This window comes from Microchirus variegatus (genome assembly GCF_963457635.1).
Source record: "Microchirus variegatus genome assembly, chromosome: 18".
Lineage (NCBI taxonomy): Eukaryota > Metazoa > Chordata > Actinopteri > Pleuronectiformes > Soleidae > Microchirus > Microchirus variegatus.
Genome location: NC_139819.1, coordinates 12,199,237 through 12,220,037, shown reverse-complemented (window position 1 = coordinate 12,220,037; position 20,801 = coordinate 12,199,237). Strand labels below are relative to the sequence as shown.

Genomic DNA, 20,801 nt, shown 5'->3' with positions numbered 1-20,801 from the left:
TATAGTTCTTATAATAGGTGCCTTTACGTGCGTGGGGAAAGATAAGAAATCAGCCTATTTAACGTCTCGCTCCCTATCTATATTTCTGTGGCCCACAAATCGGCAAAAGAATGGACAGATTCAGCAGAAAGTGGCGCTCAGCTTGAGCTGTGATTGGACCAGAGGAAGGGGTGGAGGTAAACATGGGGGCTGCAGTGGCAGGAGGAGTTCCACTGAAATGGGGGGGGGCGTGAAGTAACACAACAAAACAGTGAGTGAAGATGACTGACAGTGTCCACACACACACACACACACACACACACACACACACACACACACACACACACACACACACACACACACACACACACACACACACAACATAAATTACTGATAATCTATCGCTAAAAACTGAAAAAAAACATCAGCACTACTATAGCTTGTGACGCATTTTGCAATGCAAAGAACATTATCTCATGGCCACAGGATCATGTGACAGTTCAGCATTTATCAGTTTGTCGAGAGTCAATAGTTAACCACAGCATTTATAAGTGTGTTCCCCCCCCCCACAGCAAGAAACACGCTTGCAAACATTTGCAGTTTTCTGCACCCTCTTCTTCTTCTTCTTCTTCTACCCTAATTCCTCTAATCTGGCTGGTTTTCCCCCCCAACAAGCTTCACTCCCTGTCCTCACCCTTTCAACAGCTCCAGCTCTGGCAGCACACTGTGAAGAGTCTCCCACTAACACCCGCAGGCCACACAGCCCTCACTTGATCTCCTCCTCCTCCTCCTCCTCTGGTCTCGGTCCAACTGTACAAATGTCCTCAGCTCCAGACTCAGCCTGCAAGAACTAGTTGTGGCTGCAAAGAGAAAATGCCACTTAGTATGTCTGCACTCCCAACTGGTATAGCTGGAATACATTAGAAGGCATGTATTGTGAGATTGGCCAAAGAGGTGAAGCCATAAAGTGAGAATATCATGATCAATGGAAGTAATTTGGGTAAACTATTTATAATTCCATGTCTCTTTGGTTCCTTAAATTGTGACTTAAATAATCTATTAGAGATCTCTTGAGGGCCATAACCGATGTATTGTTGTGTCACTTTTATGCAGTCGACGATGGACGCCTTCTTTGCTCGGTCAAGGTGAACCCGGTGAGGTCAAATCCGATTCACACCGTTAAAGTCTTTCACTTGGATGCAAACAGGAGGCGTTTTTTCTGAACTTTGACTCTGTTGATAAACACCGCTGTAAGGCCTGCCTGTGAAATTCTCCCTGAAACTGGATTGACCCAGAGCGGACAGAACGACACACCACCCCAACACTGAAGGTTGATCTCTCCCTCTATGTGTGTGTGTGTTTGTGTGTGTGTGTGTGAGTGCGTGCGTGCTATGACGAGGAGAGAACGTATTACAGGTTAACCTGGTTAGCCTTTGGTGCAAAGCTCTAGAGCAATTGTTTTGGTCATATAATATAAAATCGTCTCACAGGAATTTTAGATAAAAACAAAGCGTCCATCATCTAACAGGAATGTTAGAACACTTACATATATGTAAACACTGGAGCTACATTGCAGGAAACTACACTAAGTAGCAGGAGGACCACATTTAAAGTATAGTTTGGTGTATTAACCCTGGAACCATTCATTTATCTCACTCCAATGTGTATTGCCACAGCTTGCCAAACAGTAGTTTACAACAAAGTGCAAAGGGGTGTGGGAACCAGTTTTATGTTAAACTGGAGATGGACTCTGTTGGATTGTTAATATGATAATTAAAAGAGAAAGAGATCTCACACTTCCTGTCTTGCTTGTACCAAGTTCAACAACAATCCCTAATTATTTGTGTTACTTATGTATATGGTTATCTTTGTGAGGACCAAAAAGCTTATAATTCAAAGATAGTGAGGACATTTTGGGCCAGTCCTCGTGTTCTGTTATGCCTTTAAGGGGCTTTTTCAGGGTTAAGATCTGGTTTTAGGAATTAAGTCGCGATGGTTAAGGTTAGGGGTATGCATTATTTCTATGAGAGTCCTCATACAAATGCTGCGCAAACATGCGTGTGTGGTTTGTGAAGCAGCCAGACTAAAGCAGTCACTGCTGGAGAGTTTCAGGGTAAAACCGCCTTTATCTTTGCACCTTTGGACCTACAGCGCAGCCTCTCACTCGCAAACACCTACATCGTCATAAAACCTTCGATGCCCTCTTTGACATTTGTCAATCGCTCAACCACATTGACATTATAGCGTGTATCACTCAGCGTATAGATGCATAATGTATCCAGTAAAAAAAAAAAAAAATCATTGGGTAACTGTGACCCATGGCTCCCTCTGCACTGTCCTTGAACGTCTGAATGCTGGAGAGATGTCGATTGTCAACAAAGGAGGCTTCATGTTTGCTCTGAGAGGTTATAGGTAAAGACATGGATTCCAAAGGCTTACACACCCTGAGGCTGGTAAGAAAGAGTGCACACACACACACACATACACACCCGCACCCATGCATTTGTACCAACCTTTTGATCAAGAACACTATTTTTCTACCTATGACCAAACAAGCTGCACAGGGAGTTCCTTGGGGCACGATTTAATCTAACATTCGGAGCAAGGACAGGGTCAGATACTGAGAATCACCAAATGCAGCGATTTATGAGGGAACAAATAAGAAAGACTTCTCTATAAACACACAGCTTTTATTTCAGGGCTCACAGGTCCATGAGGCAGCCTGTGGTCTGGCACAGGAAGCTGCCAAATGCACTGGGAGCCGGTGGAGCATCTCTAACTCTGTCCTACCTGAGCTGCAAGAGTGGGTCAAAGGTGAAGGCCATTTTCTTTAAGGCACTGATGGAAGAGCTCATAAAACGGTCTTTATGAATAGTGCTTTTGAAAACGTGATGAGCGCTCAAAGCTGCTTAACAACACAGTTGTGTCATTCACACTATGCATCTATGATTCTGTTCCTATCGTATATTGCAATTTGGGGTTAAATGCCCTGATCTCCTGGATGAAAGATGACTGACCCACTGTACCACTGCTCCATTGCTCCACTACCCAGAGTAAGAAAAATCATCATTTAAAAGTAGAAGGATAACGGGAACAAGTTCATTGTCCGACTAGAATAGTGTCTCCAACAATTCATTTAGGTCACACACTTTGTATGTGATTGAGAAGTGCATCACTTTCTAGTTTATTCAAAGTGGCGTAACGTGTCTCTTCAGTGTCAGTGTCAGCAAACGGACACAAAAACAGGTAAAAACACACCAGCGGTCATAAATAATCCGCACCAAACTAGTGCCACAGAATTCAATGCAATACTTTCGTTCAGCTCAAGAGGGGAGGGGAAGGAGTAAACAATGTTGTTGTGTAACTTGTCCTTTGCCAATCAGAATGTCTCGTACGCAGACCCCTCCCCTACGCCCGTGAGATTTATAATGGCCGTCTGCACCTCACTGCTGTCACTTCAGCTCCTCAAAGTCTGAGCTATCAGGGGTCCATTCAACAGTAGGAATATGGCACCAGGAAAGAAGGTATGTGATGACTTTTTGCCTCACGTCTGCTCCTGCGGCACCAGCCTGCAGAGCATCCATGCAGGGAATCTTATGTAGTTGTATTCTTGAAATGTCATCAGGAATCCTGCACCTAGAGATTTAAGAAAAACTGAGTCCTGTTGAAAACACAACAGTCTGTGTTTTCTTTCAGCTCAGTCTAATAAAGACAGTGGAGGGGGATATTATTCATCATTAAGTTTGCCATTTAGAGCGTTCTATTGCAATTAGCAAGATTTTAGTATGGTAAATGTACCTTTAATGATAAAATATCTCCAGTGCAAATATAAATCAAAAAAGAAAAACAGAAGCGATGTACTTAAATTTAATTGTTGTGATAATTATATAGAAATTTTCACCCCCCCAAAAAGCGTTTTTTTAATATATATATGAAGATTTATTACAAATTGAATGCATGGTAGGATGTGGTGAGGGTTCAAGTGCACACCAGGTGGAGCTGCTCTTAGATTCAAATGCACAGGGAGGGGGGAGCAGCAGTTGTTTACTATTTATTAAACAGTTTAAACGCCATATCACTAAAAGTGAAATACATACAGTTCCAGATTGAGGCATTTTAACTGATTACACGTGGTCTAAATGTTCCAGTCGAGCATATTGAAATCAAAAGGATGCAGAAGTGCACAAGGCATAATATGTCATTCTAAGCCTACACTGGTCCATCATCACAGGGAATCTTGGAGCGTCTTGACGCTGACGAGGTTGTGATCGGCGATGGAGGTTTCGTGTTTGCCCTGGAGAAGAGGGGCTACGTGAAAGCTGGTCCATGGACTCCTGAAGCGACTGTTGAGTACCCCGAAGCAGGTGACAACTTACTATTTTACCTACTTCGCCACTCTATGTCTTTTTCAACAATCTATGCAGGCGTTCCTTGTCATTTTTTTTGGTTTGCCCTATAACTCTACTCGTTTGCTTGTTGATTTTCAGTGCGACAGCTGCACAGGGAGTTCCTGAGGGCTGGGGCCAATGTCATGCAGACCTTCACCTTCTACGCCAGTGATGACAAACTGGAGAACAGGGGCAACGTCGTCTCCACTGTAAGTTAAATGTGGCCGCACAAATCAAGGAATTGTGTTTCTGTTTCAGTAAAACATCAGAGTTGCTTTATTCTGACCACTGTTTCTTTCCAAACAGGGAGCTCAGATCAACGAGGCCGCCTGCAATTTGGCCCGTGAGGTTGCCAATGAGGGCGATGCTCTGGTTGCCGGAGGAGTCTCTCAGACTCCGTCCTACCTGAGCTGTAAGAGTGAGAAAGACGTGAAAGCCATCTTCAAGAAACAGCTGGATGTGTTCATCAAGAAGGATGTGGACTTCCTGATTGCTGAGGTATATATTTTTTTTTCTATCTTTACTTTACTTTACTTTTACTACACATTTTCGAGTACACCGTACGTCTTCTCTCGTGGCTTGACTGGTGTCTTTGTCCTGCAGTACTTCGAGCATGTTGAAGAGGCCGTGTGGGCCGTGGAGGTGCTGAAGGCCACCGGGAAGCCTGTCGCTGCTTCCCTGTGCATCGGACCAGAGGGAGACATGCACGGTGTCTCACCTGCAGAGTGCGCTGTCAAGCTGGTCAAAGCCGGTGGGTACAGCGGTCTTCAATTGGCCCATGTCCAAAACATGCTGTTAACTTGGTTAGCGATTATATTAAGAACCACTGTAGTCGAAACACCACCAGAGGAAGCTTGTGTACCACTGGTGGTAATAAGGGTGTAACATTACATGTGCTACATTAGATAAAGAGTAAACCTAAATAAAGAGTTTCCGACAATAAAAGACAACAAAACACGTGTCTATATCAGCATTGACTGTCATAGATAAAGATATTGCCTCAGATTATCAGCCGACTGCGGCTGTAAAGCATCTTGTCCTCAGGTGACATTGCAACTGAAAATGCAAACAACAGTTTTTGTCAGGTCCCTTTGCTTATCTGCTACACTCACACGAATGCATGGTCTTTCCTCTAGGTGCCGAGATTGTTGGAGTCAACTGCCACTTTGACCCACTGACCTGCGTGCAGGCCGTTAAGATGATGAAGGAGGGAGTGGAGAAGGCCGGTCTGAAGGCTCATTACATGGTGCAGCCACTGGCATTCCACACCCCTGACTGCAACTGTCAGGGATTTATCGATCTGCCAGAGTTCCCCTTCGGTAATAACATTTTCAAGTTTCCAGTTCTGTTAATGCAATCATGAATACAATTACACACTCACTGTGCATTCATAGGTCCATGCCCTTCTGCTACTCTGTGCCAAAAAGAAACCAGAAATACACAATTGCATAAAATGCAGCCCGAGTGTGTAACACTGAGTCCTCTTTCAGGTCTGGAGCCCAGGATTCTGACCCGCTGGGACATGCACAAGTTCGCCAGAGAGGCCTACAATGTTGGCATTCGCTTCATTGGCGGCTGCTGCGGATTTGAGCCTTACCACATCAGGGCTGTGGCAGAGGAGTTGGCCGCTGAGAGAGGCATCATGCCCGCCGCAACGGAGAAACACGGCAGCTGGGGAGCTGGTCTGGAAATGCACACCAAGCCCTGGGTCAGAGCCAGGTCAGTAAATCAGCCACCGAATAACATAAATACACACCTTATCGGGTTGTATTGTATGTTTTTGTCACAAGTTGACTGTATCATGATACTTGAGTGCCATTTTGATTTGGACTTGATATTTTATTGCAACTCTATGATTCAATAATTGCAATTTTCTTTCCCCCTTAAACCAAAAAATTTCACGTAATATCGAGCTCTTTAGCCAGGGAGTGACAATGTGTAAGAGATATGAGTATTGTCTTTTTTTCTGTTTTAGAGCCCGTCGTGACTACTGGGAGAACCTGAAGCCATCCTCCGGTCGTCCATACTCTGCCTCCATGTCTGCTCCTGATAGCTGGGGCGTCACTAGGGGCCATTCCGATCTCATGCAGCAGAAAGAGGCCACCAGCAAAGACCAACTCAAACAGCTGTTTGACAGGACAAAGAGCAACTGAGTCTCCTTCAATCAAGCAGCCATGCTGTGGAACTACTGATGCTGCACCGTGTGGGCACAGTCTCTGGAAACAGTGCTACACCAAAAAAAAAAAAAAACATCATGTCAGAGACAGACTCCTCACTTGAGAGAAGCACTGGTCTATGCCTCTGTTGATTGTAAAACCGTACTTTAAGTGAAGCCACAGAGGTTTCTCAAGTTAGGAACTGGCCCATGATCAGATCAGGACCTGTATGTTTTCCATGACTAAGGACCAATTTGTGTAATAAAATAAGAGCAAATAAAATGTGAATTGGTTATTTGACTCTTGAGATGTAGTTTCCGTCTGTGGCTGGGTGACTGAAAGGAGGGTGGGGACGTTTTCTACCTCTGCTTTATCAGGTTTAACATTTGCTTTCAATGATCATGCAACCATGAACAAAAAACTGTTAACATAATGAATTATAAACTAGGCCTATATTAAATGGTTATTGGTCTGTGTTTATATAGTGCTTTTCTTGTCAAAGCTGCTTTACACTACAGTTTTTGCCAAGTGTCTTAAGCTTCTTCTTGCCATTGAAAGAATAATAAACAATTATCAACATCTCAGTAGTAATAGATCTGTGAACTCAAGTAATCATAAGCAATATTATGAATAGACCTCTAATAAAAGTGACTCTGCTGTGAACTATATGTCATAGAAATATAAAGACATTCAGAGAGTCGATTATAGCAAGGTCTTGGCCACCTTCTAGTGTATTTACAGAGATGTTTATTCATATATATTGCCCAAGTCGTTTGCAAATTAATAGAGTGCTAAATAATTGGGTTTATTCCGTAGTCCACAATGTGGTTTAAGCCTCTAAATATGGGCTATTTATACATGAATGCATAATTAGAAACAAGTCAAACACAAAGCTTATCATAATAAAGCTTTGCATAATCATGCAATGATTTAGGGGTCCAGTAGATGGCAGTGTTATGGTATTGGCTGTATTTACAAAGAGCCTTGTAGTAAAGATGTACACCTAACAGGAAGTGCATCAAAGCAGGGCTTTTTTTCCTTCTTTTTATGCCATTATAAAAGAAAAATGTATATATATATAATAAAATAAAAATACCATTGTCTCATATTCGCAGACTTACCTACATTTACATATTATCTTATAGTCTATTATTTTCAGATGTTTATTACCTATTAAATAATTATTATAGCTCTATAAGTACAGTAGAATTCAATTTGACTCCAGGACACCAGAAGCCACAGGGTTAATCGACTCGGTTTGCGTGTACATCATTTATTAAATTATTTTAGATTAAATTAAATTAAAATCCATCCATAGGTGATAAACTGTATCTGAAGCGTGCTGTGACTTTCGTGCTAGTGACACATCTTCCCCAATAAAACATCTCTGCTGCTATTCTTGATCATGATTGGACGAGAGTCTACCATCTGATCAGGTTTCCTTTTTATCGACAGGGTGAAATTTAAAGATACACATGATAATTGTCGTGGTAGCTCAGCACAGAGAGCGTGTGTTAACATTATCAGTTCGGCTCTTTATATGATGTTTATACATGTTATGGGAAATTACTTTGAAGTCTTAAGGACCTTTGTGGCGTTTTAGAGTCTAGTTATTTGTCTATGTATCATTTTAAAGAGACAAGACAGTGGTATGGCCTGATTTGACCTACAGCAGCAGATTCACCCGCTGCTTGCTATACAACAGTCAACCGAGGTGAAGACACAGCTAGAGGTGAGGTACACTTTATAAAATACTCAAACTCTAAGGGGTGTTCGTTTGTGTGTGATGTTGTCTTACGTGTATTGTGGAAACGAGTGTCATTTGTCTTGTTACCTGCGAACTGTAAGCTGTTGTCGACCACCATCATCGTCACTGTTTAACTGCAGCACCACCTCGCGGTGCCTTTCAGGTACTACGCGCAGCCTTTCATACCGGAAGTAAACGTGCGAGGTCGTCATGGGCAGCAAAGTCAGCTCCAAAATGGCAGCTCCCTCCGCTCGAGTTATCCAGGTAACGTTGATTCCTGAACATATTCCACAGCTCTGTGTGTTCTGTTCATACGAACAGTAGAGAAATAAAACGTATTCTTAAGTTTTCGTGTTGTTGGGGCTGTTCGAAGAATTTCGTTCAAACGTTATGAACGAAATATCCTTGTGTCCTTGTTAAACCTCTAAACACCCCCGTCAGGGAGTTTATCCCGAGTTTGAATTTGGTTATTTCACTGGCTAAACCAGAACGACAGTTAAGTGACATGTGTACTGTTGTGGCAGGAAGGTAGCTAATTTGTAGGTAGCTAAGAGTTTAAATTCATCTAAAATACCAGTACAGAAAATGTAAGACAACACAGTCAGTAAGTCCTTGTTGTTGTTGTTAAAACTGGGCTACTACTCTGTTTATTAAGCACACAGGGCATCATTGTCACCCGTGCTGTCATCTGCTGTTGTATGATGTAATGTGTTATGGATTCAGATATTTAATTTTTTTCATACCTTGGTTGTGAGAAGTTATGGTTGAGTTACTATTGTGTTTCCACTCTCCAACCAATTGTAAAGAGGCAAATCTAAGCAGCCCAAACTAGTTTTGCTGAGACTGTGATTAACACACCCATACATTTTGGAATGTCACAGCTGTCTGAATTCTGTGATTTCTCAGGCTATTCGGCCTCATGCTCCACTGATCAAGTTCCCCAACAGACAAGGGATCCCAAAGCCCAGTGGTGAGTCTGCATTAAAGTGAATTAAGGGTTAACGCTTAATTACGTTTATGCTTTCTGTGATGTACCTGGCATTCAGGAATGTCAATTGCAGTCTATTCTACATAAAAATTAAGGGGTTCTCTATTTACATTGTTGCAAAAGAAAAGAAGGCAACAGTGCAAAAACAATGAAGAAACGTTGCCGACTAACCTTTGGACTAACTGAAGTAGCTGTTGTCAGCGTCACCCTCTCAGCTTTGCCCGGTTTGGAACTCAAATGAGCCGAGGGCCAATTGTCTGGTTTGGTAAAAATGAGAAAAACTGTTTAGTAGCGGATGGGCAATCTTAAGATATCCATGATGATATTAGACAGAATTTCAAAGTAAAAATACTTGTTTTAATATGGAATGATGTATATGTTACAATAAAAACATAGGTATGATGCACAAAAACAGAGAAAATACATAATTCCAGTGTAAAACAGTAATAGTAGATTTCTAATTAGAACGAGTTTAATAGGATTTAAATAAATTGCATATGTAAATGTAGCTACTGTCTTGTTACAATATACTGGTGATTCAAGAGGTTTAAAGGTTTCTTCTTTTTTTTCCTTTCAATTTTCAGCCCAAGAGGCATTAAAAATATTAGGCGTCAACTTTCCGCAACACAACGCTGTCAGTTCACCTTCAGCAGTTGCACCGCCTTCGTTATCAAGACCTCATGTGCCTTTGACCCCGATCCCTGGCACACCAGACTCACTGTCCTCGATTCAGCTACTCCCTGCAAGGTATCGGAGGAGACCAATGACAGCAGAAGAAATGGACTACATCCAGGTGAGAGGAAGGACTCGCCCTGGTCCCTTAAAACTTATTGATCACAGTTAGAATATACATGAACAGTGTCATTATAGGCACTCCTTTGACTTGTGAATATTTTTTTGTGTCTTTGCTACAGCGTGGTGGACCAGAATGACGTGAAGCGACTCGATCACTGCAACCAAAGTCTGGAATTCAGTACGTGTCTTGAATTCTGTTCCTCCGTACAAGAGAACTAAATGACATGATGTAGAATAAAATATTACATAAACCCTGTTAAAATGTACATATGTTTCTTTGATGTTAAAGTTAATTTGTATTTCTGTATTACATCCATGCCAAGAGACATTTGTATTTTCCCACAGTACATTATTAGCTATTAATAACTTATGGAAAAATGACCGTTCAGGTTACAGGTTTGTTGTGTACCTTATTTTCGACTTAATTTCCAGCTCAAAGCATTTTTCTTATTTTGAATTTTGTCTTGCAACATGCACTACCATCAAACCTTGTTCCAACCACGAGTTGCATAGAAATCTATTACTCCATCGCTCTTTTGCTTTTCATGTCTTTCACTGCAATAAACTGACAATGGGCAGAATAGAGAGATACTGGAGTAGCACTGAGTGAAATGGTGTTGAGTTCATGTGTGGACTTAAATGATTAAACAGACATTGTATTTTGATTGTGGTGTTCATTTGATGTGGTTACACAGATCAGCAGACGATGAGGAAACGCGTACAGGACATTGTCTTTGACAGATAAACATCATATTCAGAATCCATTTTTAAGTATTTATTGTTGTTACTGTTGCGGACATGCTCTATATGGTAAACATTAACATTAAAATTTCACAACAGTGCATTATGATCAGCCACCATCAATATGCTACTGGTTTTCTAACAAGGAGAGTCCATCAGTGATTTATTACTTGGATGAATATTGGCACAAGTAGCTCAAACGTTACGGAAAAGGCCAAAAGTGAAACTTCACTTGTTTGACCTGCAGATTGTCATTTCAGACTCGAGCAGAGGTTAGAAACGCTCACTGTTTTTGTTTCCTCCTCTAGTTGTGAATTAATCAAAGGGAGATCACACCCAGGCAAACACACTTGAGAACATGTTGTGTTAATAAGTACATGGGTGTCCTTTTTGGCACGGAATTAAATAACCAGCTCCTAAACACGACTGCCATTCGGTAATATTTCATGGCTTTACAAAAATAACTGGATGTTGAAAACCCCCAAGATCTAACACCAACGATGAACTTACTGAACGATAAAGTGCAGCATATTCATATATTAATAGAAACACGTACAGCAACAAGGAACTGTCAAGTCACAAATGGGCACATCACGATAAGAAACACTTAAGTATGCACTGGATTGCTTTGTAAGTTTGAGGAGCATATTCTGGCCTATACGTGTCTCTGTTATTAACATAAATAGCGTCTTTGTACTGAGAAGTATTTTTATGGGTTTTGTTCAGTCTGGACTGGAATGATCTTTTTTTTTTTCTGAAAACATCAGACTAAGCATTGCACTTGCAGGATAGTAGATATAATCTGAGCTGTGAACCGGAGGCAAAAGGACTCATCAATTACTCTCTTCCTCCAGTTCCTCAAAAGCAGGTAAGAAATCTGCGATGGTATCCACCACATAGTTAGGCACCAAGCTGTGGTTGGTGGTCAGCTCGCTATTCCTGTACTCCTGGGCCTCCTCGAACTGAGACACGCCGGTGAGAGTGAGCATGGTATCGAGGCCGCAGTTGGACCCGAACAGCATGTCTGTCTCCAAACGGTCCCCGACCATCAGGCACTGGGCAGGGTCGACCCCACTGAACTGGCTGGAAATGCACTCAAACATGAAGCGGCTGGGCTTGCCAATCACAGTGGCCTTGCGGCCTGAGGCCACCTCCAGAGCAGCAGTGAGGGATCCGGAACCTGCCATGGGAGTACAGTGAATGTTGGTTAAATCCTCACCTTACTAACTACTGATATTTGTCTCCTTTGTGTTCAGATGAAATTGAAATACTGGGTATTAAACTAAACAAAAAAAAACTGTTGTTTTTTATATAGTCTTAGCGTTCTTTTTAAATTGTACTTTTCTTGTTAATGAATGTTTATTATTTATTATCCTTATCTTTACTGTCTTGCTGCTGTTACATTGTAAATTTCCGCACTGTGGGACGAATAAAGGATTATCTTATCTTCTCCGTGTTGATCTGCAACATAAAGTAACATCAGATACTCAGCCCCAATGAAAGGCGTAATGGTTCAGGTGAATAAACAATTTTAGAATTTTGAAACTCAAGCTTCAAGTCAACATTCACTCTGGAGCAGATATAAAACAGGATGAAAGATTGCCACATGACACTATAAAATATTACCCACTCTATAGAGGGTTTTCATGGCGCATCATCACCGCGTCATCAAACCAGAAGTCGCCATTTTGGAGGTACTCCGCAGGTAAATGTACACATACGTGCACATCCACATCCCCGTGTTTGTAAAAGGGTTTTAACAAATGTTCTAGTGCGATGATAATAATATAATTCATATAGTGTACAGTGTATAGAAATATCGACTGTGGTCTGTGGGCAAATATCAAACTGTGGATCCTTGAAATGAAAAACTCTTGGCTAACGTTACACCTTGGGTGATATGATATCATACAGTTAAGGTTAGGTTGAATAAAGACGTTAATATTGAAAATATTGATACACTAAAATTTAATTCATGGTGTGGCACTGTCGATTCTATAAATGCAATCTTGATACTAGATTTGTGTTGTATTTAAGCCTTTGACCAGTGGTCAGCAGTAGGCTGTCTACCATTTGACTCACTCCTCTCACTGGGCAAAGAAAATTGCATGTTGTTATGGTTATTGTTGCTGTGTGATGTTATTTTTACTCTGGTGTTGGAAGATTCTTGCCTTTCCACAGCCGTACAACAACAGACTATATAAAAAGAGTGAATGCATTCCACTATTTTGGTTGTTGAAGCTTACGAACAGGAACAAAATATATACAGTATTGAATCACCACCTGTGGTTAGCAAAAATAACTCTATTTGAATGGAAGTCAATGGTAAAATGAGTCCAATGTCAACAAATATTTTCCTTTCAATTGCTTGTTTCAGATCTTCAATAAAACACTATGTCAAGTAGGGCTGCAACCAACAATTGCCACAAACAAGCCAAACAAAACAGAAAATATTCTCATTTAAGAAGCAGTAAAAAAAATTCAAAAAGCTTGTTTTAATTACTGAAAAAACACTCAATCAATTATCGAAATAGTTGACGATTAATTGAGTAATCAATTAGTAATAGTCGTTGCAGCTCTAATGTAAATTGTGTTCCCATTCACTGATCCCTAATGGAGAAGCACAAAAAAACTAGTAATTAGTACTCGGCCACTTTTTTCTTTCACTAGGCCAGTTTTACTGCCAATGTAATGTGTAGTGTTACATTGGTATCAACTGTCAAAGTGTGTGTGGAGGTACAAGGTACTGGACAGGACAGGTTAAAAAAAAAAAAAAAGTGTGTGTGGGGGGGGTCTAATTCAGTTTAGGGCCCCATAAAGGCTTGGATCGGCCATGTATCGCACATATGAAAGGACGGACACCAGTGTGATTGACAGCTGGTATCATTAAACATTCAAATACGAGCATGGTTTGTGGAATTTGAGGGAAATGGTGCAAATCTCGAGACCTGAAAACAGGATCCTTCTTATTAGTGACGTCACCACCCGGTGCAAACCAAGCACCTGGGGACCAAACCTAAGAGGGGGCCCCCCAATAATTACTGAGTTCCTTAGGCTTAGTCCACATTATTTACGTTAATGTAAATGAAATGTTAACGCTGCTAGTTCGTACATTAACTTCTCTTATAAAGATAAACACCACCCCCTCCCTACCTGGCAGTATCCGTCCACTGGACAGCGGGTGCCACGGGTCGTTGTCGGTGGCCAGGAACAGACACTCCGGGTCCTTCAAGTAGCACGAGGCTTTGGCCAGTTTGAGAAAAGTCAGTTTATCGTCATGTCCCACCAGCACTGCCTTCACGTCCGGAGCCAGGGCGCAGTCGTAGATGGTAGCGCCCGGGTCGTCCGCCTCCTCCACACAGGGGATGCCCGCATCCTGCAGCTCTCTGCGCATTCCGTCGCAGCCCATGACGAACACCTGGCCGCTGACCTGCACGACATCTCTCAGGTAGAGAGCCGAGCAGTACGACGAGCTGAAGATCTGCTCCAGCATCACGTCAGTGAAGCCCAGCCTGGAGAACTTGTGCACATAATTCTCCCGGGGCCTGGTGCTGTTGTTGGTGACGAACACTACGTTTTTGCCGTGTCGGATGAGCGAGTTCACCACCTTCGCCGCGCCAGTAATCGCATTCTCTCCGTGCCATATGACCCCGTCGCAGTCGAAGAGAAAGAAGTCCTTCGCCTCCAACAGATTTCTAATCTGCGGACCCCGGATTTTCTGGCAGCTTTTGAACCCAAAGGCGCCCGCCGCCATCCCGGCGGCGCCGTTTCCCTCGATTTCTTCCGTGTTTCACCTGTTATTGACCCGCCATTTTAAAATCGTTGGCATACTGTGGATGAAATGACAGAAAAGCAAAGCAGCGTTATAAAATCACATTGCAGCAGAGACCTTGCATACACGGACACTGGGCTACATAAACATTGACGAGTGACCACGCCCACTTTATCTACCCTGACAAATCAGACTTCAGCCCTTTAACCAATCATAGCCGCGTACGTCACAAGCATTACGTTAGCAACGTCCCCCGGAACTGAAATTGCGCCCCATGGCGGCTGGAGGTCTATGAAATATGACATTTTATCAAAATGTAGTATACGGAACCTTTGGTACAGGGTTTCTTTGGCCATAAAAAACACATTAGAACGCGTCTAATATTTATAGTTATATAGATATAGATAGAATCATTAAAACACACAAATAAAAGTAGTTAATAGAAATATTTATAAATACAAATAAAACAAAAAACAAGTAAAAGTTCTGCTTTAAAAATCTGTCTCAAACATTATCAGCAAAATGTATTAATTACTAAATCTAACCCTATACATGACACACTGGGATTATCGAGGGATAATCAACACCAATGCCTTCACAGAAATATGCATCACATTTAATACTTGAAAACATTTTTTTATTTTAAACTGACATATTTACAGAAAAGACAAAGTCATTCATTATAACTTAGACACAACTAGTGAAGACAGGATGATGTTGATGTAGAAATTGGATCTAATAGAAAAAAAAAATATGATTTGAAATAATATTTTTAACCCTTTAGGTACGCACCAAGAAAAAAGGAAAGGAAAAATAATTTATTTGCAGGTTTTATTCACTTACGACAATATATATATATATATTTTTTGAATTAGACCCTACAATATTTCAGATACAATCCTCTACCAAACGGTTGAGACGTCTGTTAATAATAAATGTACAACATTCAGAGAAGTCGCATTAAGTGCAATTTCTTGATCAGTAAATTAAAGTATTCATTTTAACAACACTAACCCCTTTTTTCCCCCTAATTTATTTTTATCAACATTAGCTAGCTTCTCTACCTTAACCATAAAATGACAAGTCAACTGTTTGGCTTGTCATTTTATGGTTAAGGTGTGTTTTGAAAAAATTATTTGACCCTTATAAGACTTATTTTTGTTGAATTTAGTTACATAATTCTGTAGAACCTCTCCTCTGAAACGTCAAACGAAATGTCAACAAAATAGTCTTACCTGCTATAGAAGGAATGCTGTAGGCGTACTGCTCTCAGACACAATGGTAGAGATGGCTCATTCAGGTTGATTTCAGCTTGATGCATTTTTCAATGAGATATAGTGACTTAAAGTATGGTCGACCAAATAGTTGAGTAGTACCTTAAAGGGTTAAACAGTGGCTTTTTTTTATTCATTTAAATAGGGTGATTAATAACACGTTTTTCAAACCAATATTTGTTTTAGGAAACACGTAGAGCTCAGTGCTACTGTGATTTCTTTTGTTTATCTCTGCTCCTCTTGTTCCTACACACAATCCAGCAGAGCACTACAGGTGCAAGAAGTCCCAGAAAGAGAAGAAGCATCACGTCCAACAGGTATCTCTGGTACCACGGCTGTGACAGTGAAGTGGGAAGTAAATGATCTCCACCTCCGCTGTGCAGAATGTGCTCGACCCACTGAATGAGTCGGAGGGCTGGAGGGACAGGGTGGGATCTGTGTATCCTGCTAATGGACAGAGCTGTGGACTTGAACCTAGGAAAGCAGGAATGATTGGTCAAAACTCTGTAGTCTACTGGCGACACAAAAAAAATGTTCAGACATCCAACCACATACCTGATGTCATGTATGAGTGTTTTAATAGTAGAGTGGAGCAGTTCCCTGGTGATGTCTGTGGGGCTGATGCTGAGGCCGAGTCCTTTTGATTCGGCTCTTATCACATTATCAGACTGGTCTCCAAACAGAGGTATTCCCAGCACGGGAACACCATGGTACACTGCCTGCAGCAGGCTGTTTTGTCCACCATGTGTGATGAAGAGACGGATATTTTTGTGGCCTGTTGTGAACAGAAAATACTGTCAAGGCAGGAATTTATCCTGAAATTCATGATTCTTCTAGCCAACTTATAAAAAAGTACCCTGAATGAACAACAAATTCTACCAAATACCAAAACAGGCCTTTATGTTTGCGACAAAAGGTTCCGCGAAAGAAAGAGTGTCCATACCCAGCAGATCGTTTTGAGGCAGCCAATCTACTAGCTTGACATTAGGAGGTTTGTCCAGGCCTGGTGGCCATCGCTTGGGATCATACCTGCAAGAAAAAACACCATTCATTCATCCATCCGTCATCTACCGGTGTATCCTCCACATGATGTTTGCAGTGGGACTGGTGCCAATCCCATCTGACATAGGGTGGGTACACCCTGGACAGGTCGCTAAGATATTTGGAGATGTGCTGTGACGAACTGAGGATGGCTTGGAAAACATGGCATTCACTGGAAAGTTTGAAGGGAAAAGGAGCAGAGGAGGCTAAACGGATGACGTGGATGGCTAATGTAAATGAGAGAGGTGTAAAACAACAGGAAGGGAATCTGATTGAGATGGCTAAGGTCAGAGAGTTGTTAGCGGACCGTGATGGCACCTATGGAGAGGAAAGAGAGAGGCCAAATGTGTCATGGTTTTACCTCCAAATGACCCCGTGAGGAATCATGGAGAAGCCTGCCACCAGCTCCACGAGCAGAAGGTCCACAGAGACTGAGGAGACCATCGATCCCAGAGTCACAAGAATGAAACCTGCCTCACCAAAACTTGAGATCCACAACTCAAGCTCCTGAGGGATGATGCATAGGGAGGAAGAGCCAAGTCCAAATAAAAGAAGTAAAGCTGATAACTGAATCTCAGATTATATGGCCATATGTTTAAAGAAAACAGACCTGCTCCAGAGGTTTCGCTGGTTTGTTCAGGAGACCTCCGACCAACACAGTGTAGGGCATAAGAGGCTGAGGAAACTCCAGGGAAAAGTCAGTGTTGAAAGCCCAAAGTTGAGCTCCTCGGTGTAACTCCTCCAGTCCACCAGGGGGTGCGCCTGACTCAAGGTGGTGCTCAGCGACTTCCTTAAATTTTGACCAAACAATTTCTTGGCCTTTCAACCAAACGGCAACAAAGTTAAGTGAAGATTTGTGGAAAAGTTGTCGATGTTCGAATTATTCTACCACTGTCATCAGTTGTACTATCATTTGCAGCCATCTCAACAAATCCCTTCCTGTGTACAGCACAACTAAACACAGCTAAAGTAAGGCACACTACAGTTTTAAAACTCTTGATAAAATAGCTTTCATACTACGTCATTTCCTTTATAACAGCTCTCTTACCTACAGGATCCAGCAAAGAATAAAGGAGGTTCTTGGCACGACCCCACAGGTTCATGTTGTTAGACAGCTGGGAGTGGAAGACAGGGATGTATGAGATGGGGCTGGGAAGAGCGATGGACAGAGGAGCGTTCAGAGTGCCAGGATAGAAAGCTATATATTGGACACCTGGAGTAAATCAAGAGTAAAGTGAATGGTCGTAGAAATACTCAAAGATAATAATAATAATAATAATAATAATGATAATAATAATAATAATAAAAGAAAACAAAGTGTTAGAAATAACAGATGTACCAAGTCTGCGTGCCAGGATGAAGGAACAGGGGTTAAACGCGTCGAGGATGGCGATGTCAAAGCGTTGCTGCTGGAGGAAAGTTATGATCTCTTTGTTTTCTAACAGCTTATCGCACTGATATGACAGGTGTCCCATGAAGGTTAAATGGGCATTAAAGTCATCCCTGATAGAAAGAAAAAGGCAGAATGTGTTGTGATGCAGGGAGATTGAGTAAAAACCAAGTTCAATTTGATATGTAAACTGCTGTTAGCAGGACTGTCCACATTAAAATAAGTTATATAAACAGACACATATGAACATAATTGAATTGACAGTATTTTACTCACAGAAAAGATACACACTGATGAGGTTCTCTTAATTTGATTATGCATGATAAAAATCCTGTCATCTGCATGTGTCTGTCTTTCCTGCCTTCGTGTTACTTTATTTGTGCAATACCTTCCCAGTAAAAACTGCCTCTGCTGCTCCAAGAAGAGGGCGTTATATTCCTCGATGTACTCCTCTCCTAAGGACCAGGTGCTCATCTGGTAACTGTCTGCACGGCCTTCATAGGAGAGACCTGCATGGGAAGAAGTTGTGCAAAATATGTTTTCCTTTGGGGGGTTTTTCCTTCTATTTGTGTGCGCTGTGTGTGCAGAGTACCTGTAATAACAGGGGTCCCCAGCTGCAAGAGCATGCGGACCTCGTGGCCACGCTGGTGTAAGTTATGAGAAATTTCATCGAATAACAAGTAGTGGCTTCCTCCTGTAGAGAAAGAGACAGGAGCTGATGAATCCACTCAATATACTATATAACTCAGGGCTTCTCATTCCTGGTCCTGAGAAGCCACTTACTCTATGTTTTAGGTGTTTCCCTGCTCCAACACGCCTGATTCAAATAAATGGGTTATTATCAGGTTTCAGCAGAGCTTACTGACAAGCTGACCATTTGAATCAGTTGTGTTTGAGCAGGGAAACATCTAAATCATGCAGGACAGTGGCTTCTCAGGACCAAGAGTGAGAAACCTTTCTATAACTTAAAGCCCTCAGTTCATTATAGCATTTGTTTTTGTTTACATACTATAGAAGTTTGCTATACAAACACAAACTACTCACCAATGGGGCAGAAAGTCAGAATCTTTGCAGACTGCAACACTGGAAGCGCCAGGAGAGAAAACGTCCAAAATGCGATCCCCATGTTGTAACACTTACAGCCAACAGTCCTGTCCGTGCTCCAAAATAAACACTGATGAAAGACTTTCCGCATGAACAACCGTTCCTTGTGAGAAAGTCTTTCAAAAGTTTTTTTCGAAGTAATTCAGCAAAGGAGTCAGATCCAGTGAGCGATCGGAGCCTAAAACAAGATGAGACAAGTTGTTTTGATGGGAAAGTTTCCCCACATGAAATCATCAGGGGTGGGAAAATGCACCAAAATAGAATATAGATATGGAGTGAAGTCCAAATTCTTACCTAGTAAAACATATTCAGAATATTTCCTTTAGGCAGAAATGGAAAAGTCATCAGTATAGAAGAGGTTTGAGTAGCTCTGTTATGTCAAGAGTAAGAGACGTGCAGTGAACGGGAGGGAAATAGGGACGTTATGGAGGCACAGAGGAGTGGGAGGTTCCCCCAGCTCTTGTTGCATCAAATGAAACAGACAGAAATCTTACTCAGAGTTATGTTCTCTTAACCCGCTTCCACCGACAAGTAGAGGAAAGGAAAGCCCTTGTTGATATACAGCAAAGCTGGCTGGCAGCACTAGAATTCAACTCTATCCCATCAACTATAAGAGAACTGGACACATACAGTGAAACATACTAGAGCTTGTTTAAAGAAAATGTGACATCAGTGAAGTGTGATGTGCCATGTGTTGAACATTCTTTTCAGTCACCCGTCACTATCTTGCTTTCGCAGTCTGGTTTTATTTACCCGGGTCAGCCCTTATTTTCTCTTCTTGTGCTTGAATGTTTTGACTAAGTTGCATGGTTAACGTGGCTCTCTGTGCTGCATATTTTAAATGTTTAAATGTGTTTGGGATTTCTGCTCTGCAGTTTTGTAACACTTTCAGATAGTGGCTAACTCTCACACATTTACAGAAATGTGTGTCTAACCATCTCATGCATTACCTTGATTGGTATAGACAATTGATCCCTGACTGCTAAATATAGAAGCCGCCAGCTCCATCACTGTTGAATGGACTGACATAAGGTTGAGGGTGCACTTGGCTGACCGTTGCTGGTAAGTCAGGCTTGACATGTAGGTTATCCTGGACAATGCTCTCATTGTAGCTGCAACCAGTGCTTCTGTGCGCCAGAGTGGTCATTAAAAAAAAAAAAAAAAAAAAAAAATTGTCTGTTGGAAAAACCACTGGAGTGTATCAAGGAGAAAAAGTGCGAGTCAGAGGGGTCAGTGCTGCCGTCGCTGATGTTGTTGCTCGAGTTTGGTTTTCATCCCTGCTTCTGTCTGTTTTTCACATTTCAAAGTTAGGATTGAAAAATGCATTTATTTAATACTTTAACAAGCACATATTTAAAATATAAAGCTAATGAGAATAATTTCAAATGGCCACACCAGCAAGTATTGTATGAATCTCATCTTTTAC

The 20,801-nt window shown here is 41.7% G+C and overlaps 4 protein-coding genes across 5 annotated transcripts; 2 read left to right on the top strand and 2 right to left on the bottom strand.

The window, feature by feature from the left end:
• Positions 1–3,485: 3,485 nt before the first annotated feature.
• Positions 3,486–6,520, top strand: LOC310940252 (betaine--homocysteine S-methyltransferase 1-like; the record flags this gene model as incomplete). Its single annotated transcript, XM_083905183.1, has 8 exons — positions 3,486–3,503; positions 4,211–4,343; positions 4,467–4,576; positions 4,674–4,865; positions 4,971–5,118; positions 5,504–5,686; positions 5,858–6,086; positions 6,343–6,520. 8 exons carry the CDS (start codon positions 3,486–3,488, stop codon positions 6,518–6,520), a joined length of 1,191 nt encoding a protein of 396 aa, XP_083761309.1.
• Positions 6,521–8,021: 1,501 nt separating this feature from the next.
• Positions 8,022–10,700, top strand: kgd4 (alpha-ketoglutarate dehydrogenase subunit 4). 2 transcript variants are annotated; one of them, XM_083904419.1, is made up of 5 exons: positions 8,022–8,255; positions 8,434–8,534; positions 9,177–9,240; positions 9,843–10,051; positions 10,173–10,700. In XM_083904419.1, exons 2-5 carry the CDS (start codon positions 8,481–8,483, stop codon positions 10,188–10,190), a joined length of 345 nt encoding a protein of 114 aa, XP_083760545.1. In that variant the 5' UTR covers positions 8,022–8,255; positions 8,434–8,480; the 3' UTR covers positions 10,191–10,700. The 2 variants fall into 2 exon arrangements, with proteins under 2 accessions (XP_083760545.1, XP_083760546.1); XM_083904420.1 differs by having other exon boundaries at positions 8,411–8,534.
• A 143-nt stretch (positions 10,701–10,843) lies between these two features.
• On the bottom strand, positions 10,844–14,615 carry pdxp (pyridoxal (pyridoxine, vitamin B6) phosphatase). Its single transcript, XM_083904988.1, has 2 exons — positions 13,948–14,615; positions 10,844–11,974 (listed from the first exon to the last, which is right to left on the bottom strand). Exons 1-2 carry the CDS (start codon positions 14,546–14,548, stop codon positions 11,628–11,630), a joined length of 948 nt encoding a protein of 315 aa, XP_083761114.1. The 5' UTR covers positions 14,549–14,615; the 3' UTR covers positions 10,844–11,627.
• Positions 14,616–16,046: 1,431 nt separating this feature from the next.
• On the bottom strand, positions 16,047–20,522 carry LOC310940251 (UDP-glucuronosyltransferase 3A1-like; the record flags this gene model as incomplete). Its single annotated transcript, XM_083905182.1, has 11 exons — positions 16,047–16,314; positions 16,396–16,615; positions 16,784–16,869; positions 17,243–17,388; positions 17,492–17,700; positions 17,930–18,094; positions 18,221–18,384; positions 18,660–18,780; positions 18,864–18,965; positions 19,316–19,445; positions 20,430–20,522. 11 exons carry the CDS (start codon positions 20,520–20,522, stop codon positions 16,047–16,049), a joined length of 1,704 nt encoding a protein of 567 aa, XP_083761308.1.
• Positions 20,523–20,801: the final 279 nt, after the last annotated feature.

What these genes read in the sequence shown, in the direction of transcription:
- kgd4 (XM_083904419.1), top strand. Translation starts at nt 8,481, where the DNA reads ATGGGCAGCAAAGTCAGCTCCAAAATGGCAGCTCCCTCCGCTCGAGTT. An exon ending in CCTCCGCTCGAGTTATCCAG is followed by an intron (nt 8,535 to 9,176) that starts GTAACGTTGATT and finishes GTGATTTCTCAG; the next exon opens with GCTATTCGGCCTCATGCTCC. An exon ending in AGGGATCCCAAAGCCCAGTG is followed by an intron (nt 9,241 to 9,842) that starts GTGAGTCTGCAT and finishes TTCAATTTTCAG; the next exon opens with CCCAAGAGGCATTAAAAATA.
- pdxp (XM_083904988.1), bottom strand. Translation starts at nt 14,548, where the DNA reads ATGGCGGCGGGCGCCTTTGGGTTCAAAAGCTGCCAGAAAATCCGGGGT. An exon ending in CAGTGGACGGATACTGCCAG is followed by an intron (nt 11,975 to 13,947) that starts GTAGGGAGGGGG and finishes CTCCCATGGCAG; the next exon opens with GTTCCGGATCCCTCACTGCT.